The 13,166-nt window shown below is 39.3% G+C and overlaps 1 protein-coding gene across 4 annotated transcripts in view; it reads right to left on the bottom strand.

The window, feature by feature from the left end:
* The window catches only part of LOC141128315 (uncharacterized), a 162,043-nt gene that overhangs the window by 90,606 nt on the left and 58,271 nt on the right, over window positions 1-13,166 (bottom strand). For all 4 annotated transcript variants that reach the window (XM_073615528.1, XM_073615530.1, XM_073615531.1 and 1 more), the window contains one exon: window positions 8,065-8,246. In XM_073615528.1, coding sequence (XP_073471629.1) covers window positions 8,065-8,246 — 182 coding nt within the window. The remainder of the gene's footprint in view (window positions 1-8,064; window positions 8,247-13,166) is intronic.

Here is a 13,166-nt window from a genome sequence, read left to right as displayed (position 1 = left end):
AGAAAAGCCAATAGTGTAATCCCGTTTAATGAGTAAATATCTCTTTATTAATAATAATAGGTACTCACATGAAGATAAAAGAACAGTGGTATCAATCCGACGAGCGGCGAGCTCGTATGCCTCTGTTAGTGTATTCAGCCTATCTCGTCCCTACGTGTGACGTCACACCATGTGACTTCATCCCCTGATGAAGTCACGTGGTGTGACGTCACGCGTAGGGACGAGATAGGCTGAATACACTAACAGAGGCATACGAGCTCGCCGCTCGTCGGATTGATACCACTGTTCTTTTATCTTCATGTGAGTACCTATTATTATTAATAAAGAGATATTTACTCATTAAACGGGATTACACTATTGGCTTTTCTTTTGCCGATTACTCCCTACACCTACAATCCTCCCCCGCATTCTACCTGAGGAGACCCCATCCTTGGATCTAGGACAGTGAGGGACGTGTCTTTCGGAGACTATAGGTGGACGCCCTAATTACCATCTTGATACATGCTTTTGCCCTATTACCCTAAGGTAAGGGGCCATTACCTACCTGAGTGTTTTTTTTGCACGAAGAAAACACTGGATGTGGCTCACCTCAGCACTTTAATTGCAACGTGTGCATGCTAGCACGTTGCTGTCACTACTTTTTTAAACGGACTTTTATATGCATTTTTTTCATGCGTTTTTTTCTATGTCATTTTCCTTTTTTGATGTCAGTTTTACATATGTATTATATGAATATTAGCTAGTCATCACCTTGTAAAGTTGCACATTGCACTTTTGTGTTTGCACTGCACACTTTGTTGGTTTATAGATGCACGTTGTTTTTACTTGGAATTTTTTATGTTTATTGTTTCTATTACTAGCCAATGTTACAGGCAGCTACATTCACTACGTTCACAATTTTTAGATCTACCATCCTTTTTTGCCACGTTTGCTCCAGCCATTTTATTTATTGATTATTGTGGTTATATTTACATATATTTTTTAAGAAATTGCACTGAATTTTTGACACATTTACTTACACCTATTTTGGATTAGCGCAGCACCACTCACTTTTACCATTTACTCAAAAAGGCCTGGTGTTCACCTTATCGGTGCATGCGGCTTTTCCAATCTTAGCCATTTCCATATCTGATAGCGCGGGAATAACTCCTTAAATCTACTAGTATGCTGATTGATTACATTCACAAAGAAACACACAAAAAAGCTTAGTTTTAATATACATCAGTATTAAATATATCAAATGTAATTGCTAATACCTGTAAAATAAAAAAAAAAGCCTTGGATGCAGATGCCATCTGAACAAAATGAAAGCTAATGCGAATCATCTTTGCCTCTGCCCACACCATATTAATGCACACAAAATACACATTTGATGTTCAAAAAACATTTATAGGGCTTTGCAAAACAGTTTTTTGATATTTATAATTCATTTTGAATTGCTCTTCTGAAACTGTTTTTTTTTGTCATGCGACCAGCGCAACACCAATCAGGGTTGTGCAGACACAGACTCACACTACAGAGAGAACACATCAGCACAGTACTAGAAGCCCCTCTCAAGGATCTTTCCCAGCAGATGCCAAAGAACAGGGAAAGATCATGTGACCACACAACAGCACTGCAGGAATAAGGATTTAAAAAAAATACAGTAGCATGATACATGATGTGTGTGATTTAATTATGGCAATTAACACTTCTCTGTTTGGTAATACTTTGAATAAAGAATTTACAAAAAAATTGCTGGTCAAATAAAGCAGCTTTTGGCTCATCCCTTATGAACATACTGTACATACAGACACAGCTGTCTAATGGAAACATTGGCCACACACAGGCCTATTATGCTATGAATGCACTGATAGATAGTAAGGCCATTTTAATAAGGGTAGGAGAAGGAGAAGGGGGCTTGGATTATAGTGCTGTAATGGAACTCATATCCCAGCACTCTGGTTCTTTAAAAATGATGAAAATACTTTGTTTCATTGAGGTGAATATTACACTTTACTTAACCACCTCCCATCCACCGTATAGACAAATGACAGTGAGCGGGGTGTTCTCTTGTTCTGGAACTCTGACATATGACGTTGTCCCACTATCTCCGGCGTGCAGCATGGCGATCGGTGGCGCTCTGTGTCTGTGGGACACCGCACATTCCCAATCTCGGTAAAAAGCCAATGACGTGGCACTTTACCCATGTGATCAGCTGTGTCCAATCACAGCTAATCACATGTACACAAGGAAGTGCCAATTATCAGCTTTCCTCTCCTCACGCGGACAGAGTGTGAGGAGAGGAGAGCTGATCAGCGGCATTTACTCAAAGGGGAGACCTGCACAGATAATCAGGGCACTGATAATCAGTGCAGCCCCAAAATTGCCCATCAGTAATGCCAATCAGTGATGCCAATCAGTACCTATCAGTGCTCATTAGTGCCACCCATCAGTGCCTCCCATCAGCGCCCATCAGTGCCGCCTATCCATGTAGCCTATCAGTGCCCATAAGTGCCGCCTATCAGATCCCATCAGTGCCAACTATCAGTGCTGCCTATCAGTGCTAATCAGTCCTGCATATTAGTGCCTCCTCATCAGTGCCACCTCATCAGTGTCCATCAGTGCCGTCTCATCAGTGCCCATCACTGCAGCCTCATCAGCGCACATCGGTGAAGGAGAAAACGTACTTATTTACAAAACATTTTTTTTCAAAATTTTTAGTCTTTTTTCGTTTTTTTTTTTTTTTTTAGCAAAAAATAAAAAAAAAACCCAGTGGTGATTAAATACCACCAAAAGAAAGCTCTATCTGTCTCAAAAAAATGATAAAAATTTCATTTGGGTACAGCGTTGCACCGCGCAATTGTCATGCAAAGTGTGACAGCGCTGAAAGCTGAAAATTGGTCTGGGCAGGAAGGGGGTGAAAATGCCCAGTATTGAAGCAGTTAAAATAATCTTGGGCATTTTAAAACCAATACTGGAATGCACCCCTAGAGGCAGAAATCAGGCTGCTTTGTATGTCAAACTATGTTCTGACTCAACAGACCACCAAAAGAGAGAAAGGAAAGATTGCTTTGTGTTTACTGAAATATAAAAAGCTAACGGACTCTTCTCACCCCCACACCACCTGCACAAATGACAGAAGGTGGATAAAAAGGGAAAACAAAAACAGGAAAAGTTGATGACAACGTGTAGAATTGGAGTCTTGATGTGACCTCTATTACCCTGCTGCCTAAGCCTAGGGCTAGTTGCAAGTTTTAGTAGTTAATTGCATTACTAAAATCTCATGAGATTGATCACTTTTTGGTTTCATTTTTAAAGTGCATGTCATTTTATTAATTTGCTTCCTTTTGGTTTATAAAATGTACTGCAGTAGCACAAAAGGGCAACATTTGCACTCATAGATTCTTTCAGTCTCACTTGCATACTCCTGGGTTTAGGCACCTATTATAGTTAATAACCCTGCTCTTCCCCCACAACTTTTAGGTTTCGCCTCATTTGTCATTATTTTCATAAAATGACATCCTGTTTGGAATCAATAATACTTCAGAGAGTTGTTTTAATGCTTAACATTTTCTACATCTCAAACCATGACATTAACAATGTGTATTGTACTACTGTTCAAATTATAATTATTTGAAGTCACACATATGCCTTTCTATGTACACTCACTATTTTCAGAGAGAAACTTGTTATGGGACTTTGAATGAGACATGTCACAAGTGAAAAAGTAACAATGTAAATCGCATAGAAGGGTACATAAGTAAAAATATTTATTTTACAAGCTGAAACATTTCATTATCTCAAGGTACAAAATACAATTGGTATAAGAACAGATCCCAAAAAGGCCATTCTTAGCTGACATATGATATATAACAAATAAAGCTTAATTCATAGAGATAAATACATAATGATGTTTGCAACCTTCGGTACATGATGAGTGTTTTTTATGGAAATCGAAAGATTGAGGGCATGATGTAAACTCTACACACGTTTCGTGGATTTGTCCACTCGTCAGGAGTACAATGCCACAAATAGATATAGAGCTAAATGAAAAATAGTGTATTGGTAAAAAGTTACTTAATTTTAGAAAAAAAAAGGGGCAAGGAATTCCACACTCACATGCCAGCTCAGAAAGCCGGCCCAGCCACTGATTAGGGGAAACGGAGGACACCGGATACATTGCTAGGTCCAGGGCTGAGGCGGGGGCTCCCCACCCAAAGCAAGGGTGCAGCAATGCAACGATCCAGATAACCATTAAGTGATAATGTGACGGGAAGGTGGGAGGACACACCCGATCCACACTGAATCTGAAAGTATAAATGTACACATATAAAAAGTGTAATGAGTAAATGTGACAAAGTGCTTGTATCTGAAAATGTGTCCTGCCCCAAGTGGATAAATCCCAAATGAAAAAATGCCCCACTGCATAAATATGAGATATTGGGGGTGATAACCCCTGAAATGGGTTTTTTTTTAGTAAAATCAGCAATGTAAAAAACAGAAGTGAACAAGTGCCCAATAATAAATGCAAAGAGGGGAAAAATAAATAAATAAAATATTATGTGAACCAAAAATTCTTCAACAAAAACTTACTGGTGTAGGGTGATTGTCTGAGTGAACAAAAATCAAAGTGTCTCTGCAGTGGAGACATGGGAATTGAAATACTGGACGTTGGACACTATAATTACCCAAGAAAGGAAGGCAGAATGGTAAATCACAAAACCCGTGCGAACACCGGAAGTGAGTCCACCACCGCCCTAACCCCGGCACTAGATGCTAGAACAAACGCCCTTGCATCACGGTGTCAAATGTAGCCGCAAGCGGGGCATGTGCATGACGCCGATGTGTGGGAGGACACCCCCGCCCGCATCCCGAGATAGGGAGAGGGGAGGTACTGACAGGCATCGCAGCCCCAGAAACCAAGAAAGGATGGCAGCCTCCGCCCCCTGGATGAATCAGAGCTGGTAAATGTAAAACCAAAAAATGGCCAACCATAAAATATTTTAATATGATATAATGGGAAATGAAACCATAACCGTTCATATAAATACATGTAAAAACTATATATGTATATATACAAAATAAAAATAGAGGTATGTCAAATCACTAGGGACTAGGGACTGGGGTGTCTACACCAGAGACGTGGGGTGTCACCCCGGTCTCTAGTGACCACTATTTTATTTTTATAAAAATACATTTTATATTTATTTATATGAACAGTTATGACTTAATTTCTCATTATATCATATTACATTTCATGGTTGGCCATTTTTTGGTTTTACATTTACCAGCTCTGATTCATCCAGGGGGTGGAGGGTGTCATCCTCTGTTGGTTTCTGGGGCTGCAATGCCTGGCAGTACCTCCCCTCTCCGTCCCTATCTCGGGATGTGAGCGTGGGATGTCCTCCCACGCATCGGCGTCATGCGCATGCCCCGCTTGCAGCAACATTTGACGCCGCGAAGCAAGGGCGTTTGTTCTTCCATCTAGCGCCAGGGTTAGGGCGGTGGTTGACTCACTTCCGGTGTTTGCACAGGTTTTGTGATTTACCATTCTGCCTTCCTTTCTCCCCATTGGTGCTTGCATGATGTTAGCGGGGACCCGCCCACCATCTTGGGTATTTATAGCGTCCAACATCCAGCATTTCAATTCCCATGTCTCCACTGCAGAGACACTTTGATTTTTGTTCACTCAGGCAATCACCCTACACCGGTAAGTTTTTGTTGTAGAATTTTTTGTTCACATATTATTTTATTTATTTATTTATTTTCCCCCTCTTTGCATGTATTATTGGGCACTTGTTCACTTCTGTTTTTCACATTGCTGATTTTACTAATATACACCCATTTCAGGGGTTATCACCCCTGATATCTCAAATTTATGCAGTGGGGCATTTTTTCATTTGGGATTTATCCACTTGGGGCAGGACACAGATACAAGCACTTTGTCACATTTACTCATTACACTTTTTATATGTGTACATTTAAACTTTCAGATTCAGTGTGGATCGGGTGTGTCCTCCCATCTGTTCATATACCAATTGTATTTTGTACCTTGAGATAATGAAATGTTTCAGCTTCTAAAATATTTTTTTTACTTACGTACCCTTCTATGCGATTTACGTTGTACTTTTTCATTTGTGACATGTCTCATTCAAAGTCCCATGACAAGTTTCTCTCTGCAAATACATGTAATTAGGGATGGAGTGGCTATGTCAGGTCACACTCTGTTTTTATATGTTCACTCACCGGCCACTTTATTAGGTACACCTGTTCAATTGCTTGGTAACACAAATTGCTAATCAACCAATCACATGGCAGAAACTCAATGCATTTAGGCATCTAGACGTGGTGAAGACAACTTGCTGAAGTTCAAACTGAGCATCAGAATGGGGAAGAAAGGAGAGTTAAGTGACTTTGAACGTGGTATGGTTGTTGGTGCCAGACGGGCTGGTCTGAGTATTTAAAAAATGGATGATCTACTGCGACTTTCACGCACAACCATCTCTAGGGTTTACAGAGAATGTCCCGAAAAAGAGGAAATATCCAGTGAGTGGCAGTTGTGTGGACAAAAATGCCTGGTTGATGTCAGAGGTCAGAGGAGAATGGACAGACTGGATCAAGATGATAGAAAGACAACAGTGACTCAAAAAAACATTTGTTAAAACCAAGGTATGCAGAACCATCTCTGAATACACAACACATCGAGCCTTAAAGCAGATGGGCTACAGCAGCAGAAGACCACACAGGGTGCCACTCTTGTCAGCTAAAAACAGGAAACTAGGCTACAATTCGCACAGTTTTACAAAAATTGGACAATAGAAGATTGGAAAAATGTTGCCTGGTATGTTGAGTCTCGATTTCAGCTGCGACATTCAGATGGTAGGGTCAGAATTTGGCGTAAAAAACATGAAAGCATGGATCCATCATGCCCTGTATTAAGAGTTCAGGATGGTGGTGGTGGTGTAATGGTATGAGGGGTATTTTCTTGGCACACTTTGGGCCCCTTAGTACCAATTGAGCATGGTTTAAACACCGCCGGCCTACCCAAGTATTGTTGTTGACCATGTCCATCCCTTTATGACTACAGTGTACCCAACTCATCTTCTGATGGCTACTTCAGCAGTATAATGCACAATGTCACAAAGCTCAAATCATCTCACCATTGATTTCTTGAACATGACAATGAGGTCACTGTACTCCAATGGCCTCCACAGTCACCAGATCTCCATCCAATAGAGCACCTTTGGGATGTGGTGGAATGTGAGATTTGCATCATGGAAGTGCAGCTGACAAATCTGCAGCAACTGGGTGATGCTATCATGTCAATATGGACCTTGTTGAATCTATGCCATGAAGAATTAAGGCATTTCTGAAGGCAAAAAGGGTTCAAACCCGGTACTAGCAAGATGTACCTAATAAAGTGGCCGGTGAGTGTATTCCTCCTGATGGCCGAACACACAATGATTGAATTATTCACACACGATTATTTAAATATTCATTATATAAATAACTTGGATATCTGCACTAAATGTATGGTTCAGTAAATAAAAAATAAAAATGAAAAAACAATAATATTATTTTACTACATTTCCTATGAACACTACCCATTTTTAAAGTGTTTGAATAGCCAAAATGTTTTCTATTTTTACTTTTTGGATAGAATAGGGTAAAACCTCCTGTCAGTTTATATACCGCTGTAAAGCATTCTGTGTCCTGTTGTGCAAATTTCCCTTCACTACCTGCCCTGGAGATGGAGGAAAGAAAGAAAATCGCTACATAGTTAGGGGAATCTCGTCTTACACAGTTGTCAGCAGAACAGGTGCCCCAGTCAGAGACTATTGTGACATAACAACTTGACTCGGGTTCTAATCTTCCCCAATATTATCCCAACCAAAAAAGTGTTTTTGCTAAATGTTCACTTTATTTAGCAAATAAAAAAATCAGGGAATGAATAGGAATGACTTATTAAACATTAAAAATGTAACTGGTAAAGAAATAGGGGGACAGCAACTGTGTAAGTAAACATATTCCAAAATTTGTAGCATAGTAATGCCATGTTTTTTAAGTTCCTGATAGTTTTACCTGTTCCTTCAGTGCTTGTTGCTCTTCAAAAAGCTCTTGGTATCTGGTTCTCCATAGTTCTTTTTCCCCTGATAAGTCAGATTCCAGCTTCCCAACTTTTTCCTCAAATGTATATAGCCTGCTTATAGAGGTGCTGCTAATATCCTGCATACGTTTAAGTTCTTTCTTTAGTTCCTCTCCATCTACAGGATTAATGAAAATAGTCAATAAATATAAACCTTTTTAAACATTCCTGGCTCTAAATCCAAAACCAGACTCACCTAATATATGCCAGTTTTATCCTGACAGTGCCCATTTTTAATAAAGCTGATTTGATCACAAATATGAAGTAAAAACATGCCTCCATCACTGTGGGTTTTACCTCTGCCGCCAATAACACTTGTATGTTATATATTTTCATGGTAGAAATTAGAGCTGCACAATTAATAGTTAAAAAATCGCGATCTCGATTCAACCCCCCTGACGATCTCTATTGCAGAGTTTGCTGATTCTTTCATATAACAAGTGGAGAGACTTATCTGCTCACTCAGCTGTCAAAAGAATACATCGGGGCAGTCTGCCAAGTTTTTAACATGAAACATTGTAACTAACTCTTCCTTCTTAGATCAAAGGTATAAACTTCTGTGTAAAGAAAAAATCCAGGCAGTTGGTGACGTTTTTAACAATGTGTAAATGCAGGAAGTTTAACCACTTAAAGTTTTAATCTTTTTCTGACACTTGTTTCTTAAGTTGAAATCAATATTTTTTGCTAGACAATTACTTGGAACCCCCAAACATTATATATATTTTAGCAGAGACCCTAGGGAATGAAATGTCAATTGCTGCAATATTATGTCACACTGTATTTGTCCAGCGGTCTTTCAAACGCAATTTTTTGGGAAAAAATACACTTTAATGAATAATTAAAAAAAAAAAAAACGAAACAGTAAAGTTAGCCCAATTTTTTTGTTTTATTGTGAAAGATGATGTTACACCGCAAGAATCGTGAGAGAATTGTGATCTATCTTCTAAGCAAAAAAATTGTGATTCTCATTTTAGCCAGAATAGGTGCAACTCCAGTAGAAATACTGGTTGTCTACTTAATTTGTCAGCTGTCAGAAATCGTGAGACAACATCAACCCTGTACATAAGCCGCGTTTATTGAATATCTCCTACTATCTCCTATCTTGAGGACCTCAAAAGGAAGGATTAAAGTGGTTCTAAAGTCAAAAAGTTTTTTTTTACCTTAATGCATTTTCTGCATTAAGGTAAAAAAAACTCCCCACTACTTGTTCTGTACATACGCTGTACATAAGCTGAGTTAATCGAATATCTGTACATAAGCTGCATTGATTAAATATCTGTACATAAGCTGCGTTGATTGAATATATCCTACTATCTCCTATCTTGAAGACCTCAAAAGGAAGGATTAGAGTGGTTCTAAAGTCACATTTTTTTTTGTTTACCTTAATGAATTTTCTGCATTAAGGTTAAAAACTCCCCGCTACTTGTTCTCCTCCTCCCCCCCAATCCCTGGACACTTACCTGCCTCCTCTCACGATCCTGGCTGCAGCACCACTCTCCCCTTTTCCTGGTCTCACAGGAGACGTAGGCAGCGGCTGGAGCCATAGACTCCTGCTGATATCAGTCAAACTCCCATGATGAGTAAGACTGGGAGAGGCTTACCAATGCTGTGCGCATCTATGGACTCATACAGCCCAGGCAGGGGTGCACTCACTTAGCCATGCGCTTGCAGAAAGGACACCCAGGGGAAAGGAGAAAAGGATAGCGCCAGCCGTGTACTCTAAAAGAGGAGGTAAGGGACCACTGTGTGCAATACCATTGCACAGAGCAGGTAAGAATATCATCTATTTTATTTTATTGAAAAACATTATCCTTTAAATCACTTTAGGTGAAATTTGTAATGAATGAAATAGGTTGTCCTCCTTTTAAAAAAGGGCTAGATGCTTGGTTTTAACACCTTTTAAGTCACTGACCCAGGAAACATAAGCAGCAAGTAAAGTGAAAATGACATCAAAACACCTGTGAGTTAGCAATGTCTGTATCATGAACAGGTGCGACCAGAACTGTGTGGACTGCAACAGAGGGAACCAAACACATGTATAGTAAATAATGTAGTTTATTAAATATAAGTGAATACAGATTAAACGCACCTCCAATACCAAACAGTGTATAGCAATCATGGAAATCAAATATTCCGCGCTTAGGATCAGTAATAACAAGGAACTGCAGCCCCCCAAGCAAAATGGAAACACCAAAGTGAAATCCACATAACCAAAATATTCTAAAAGGGGAATGGCGCTGTTCACAGATAATGAAAAAATCAAAAAACGTAATACACAACCCACCAAAAAAAAATTTTTTGTAATGGGAAAGAGAAAAATGTGAAAAAAGTACATATATATATATATATATATATATATATGAAAAAAATAAACAATAAATGTGCAGAGTGCACCAAGGTCACAGCAACATGTGTGAGAGAATCTAACTAAAATCCTGTAAATTAATCCAATACGTATATGGCATAGGGTGTGAATGTGCAAATCACAACCATAAGTGAAAGATTGCAAAATCATACATAGTGCAAAATAAATAAAAGTGACATAAAAAGTAGTATTGTTGTTTAAAAAACCCACTCAAGTGCCCAATATCATAAGCAATACATAAAAAATACATATAAATGGGCCAAATGAACTTCTGTGTCCTTCCTGATGTGAATAGTAAAAAAAGTGAATAAAAATGTGTTTCGAAAGTGAAAAAATCAAAAAGAGAGTATTAAATAGGATATAAACAAATTAGCATATGTGATGCAATCAAAATCGTCCAATATAAATTGTCCAATGGAGGTATGTCTGACAGGTGTGTAATCCCCAACGAATTTCAATGTTTAGTGTGTCTGTGACTGGCAGGCCCCCTCTTGTGCCCCCACTCACCAGAAAGCCCAACCCCTGCAGGGGTGAAGGGCATGAATGGATCCTGTGGCCGGAATCCTGGAGACCCGAAATCCTCCTCTCAGGTTCAGCGAGCCCCTTCCTCCTGGATCCGCGTTGTTCTTCACATAAGTATCCACCGGAACAAAATATGTGTGGAGAAACAAGGAATCCTCATAGTGTAAATCCGTTTGGAAATAAAAGCGGTTTATTGTCAAAAAATGATAAGTAAAGGTTTAAAAACGGGAACTGACAATGCTCTCCTAATAAAACAGAGGCGGATGGTGTATAGGTAGCGAGGGGACGGCGTGCGTTCCACCAGCTTAGCTGGGGTTGGGCAGGGGTTGGGCTTTCTGGTGAGTGGGGGCACAAGAGGGGGCCTGCCAGTCACGGACACACTAAACATTGAAATTCGTTGGGGATTACACACCTGTCAGACATACCTCCATTGGACAATTTATATTGGACGATTTTGATTGCATCACATATGCTAATTTATTTATATCCTATTTAATACTCTCTTTTTGATTTTTTCACTTTCGAAACACATTTTTATTCACTTTTTTTACTATTCACATCAGGAAGGACACAGAAGTTCATTTGGCCCATTTATATGTATTTTTTATGTATTGCTTATGATATTGGGCACTTGAGTGGGTTTTTTAAACAACAATACTACTTTTTATGTCACTTTTATTTATTTTGCACTATGTATGATTTTGCAATCTTTCACTTATGGTTGTGATTTGCACATTCACACCCTATGCCATATACGTATTGGATTAATTTACAGGATTTTAGTTAGATTCTTTCACACATGTTGCTGTGACCTTGGTGCACTCTGCACATTTATTGTTTATTTTTTTCATATATATATACTTTTTTCACATTTTTCTCTTTCCCATTACAAAAAATTTTTTTTGGTGGGTTGTGTATTACGTTTTTTGATTTTTTCATTATCTGTGAACAGCGCCATTCCCCTTTTAGAATATTTTAGTGTATAGCAATCAACCAACCAAACAGTGACAAATAATAACAGTCTAAACTAAATATATTTACAGCAGATAAGGAATACCCAAATCGTAAACATAGCCAGGCCAGGGTCATACACGGGAGATCCAACAGATGGGGGCAAGGAGCAAGACAAGACAGGGAGAAGGTGGACGGGATCAGGCTGCAGGGCAGGGGTACAGGATAACAGGATCACAGGAGGGACAGGAACAGGTTCAGGTACAGGGGATCACAGGTACAGGTCAGGGCTCAAGGACAATACCAAGGCAAGTGTGTGAGTGCTTGCCGGGTATAAGTACACATCTCCTGCAATTAGCCTCAGGTGACGCCTGATCGCAGGAGTTGATGTCGGCTCCACACTGCCAGGAGACACCAGCTGGTGGACACCAGTACTGCGGCCCAAAGATCTAACAGTGCCACCAGCAGGTGACAGCTTTCCTGACAGTCTGCCTACATAATTCTATTGATAATAAACAACATGTAGGGGGACAGGAATATAAAGGGGGTAAAAGTGATTTAAAAATCCAATTTATGTGATAGAGTCAGCAAGATACAATCATATAACCCCGTTGGAACACTGCTATAGACATAGGAATACATAAATATCATGTTAATGCGCCAGTTGCACACTGTTAAATCCTAAAAGTGTACTTAGAGGAATGCACATCTGTCAGGCTGGGATTGACATATGCTAACATATACAGTAGATGAACTGCCCAGAGTTAAATTTAATACTCCTTCAATAATTAAAACCATAAAAACGTATGAATAAGCCTATTATGGTGAAATGCGTCAAGGAAGAGCGGGAACTGGGCATGTATGCTGTCATGCAATTTGGAGACAAATAAAGAGTAATTGACATCAGTGTGCAGCTTGTGTATATTGGTGTTTCAAAATTGAGTTAAGTTAATAACAGATGTTTACAAAAATGGATAAAAGAATACCATTCAGTTCAAGACCAAACATGACAATGCTATAATGTATAGGAGATGTACTAGTAACATTGCTTCCCCTAGGCAATGTGTATGTCTGTTGTATATAATGGTTGTGCTCTAAAATTTTGTGATTTCACTCTCTGTAACATGTTGGTTGTGGAACGGTAAAACATGGGCATCTGGAAATATTGAGGTGCATTTTTCCAGACACATCACTTCCAGG

The sequence above is a fragment of the Aquarana catesbeiana genome, linkage group LG02 (assembly GCF_042186555.1).
Source record: "Aquarana catesbeiana isolate 2022-GZ linkage group LG02, ASM4218655v1, whole genome shotgun sequence".
NCBI classification, from domain to species: domain Eukaryota; kingdom Metazoa; phylum Chordata; class Amphibia; order Anura; family Ranidae; genus Aquarana; species Aquarana catesbeiana.
This window is presented reverse-complemented; position numbering and strand designations above follow the sequence as displayed.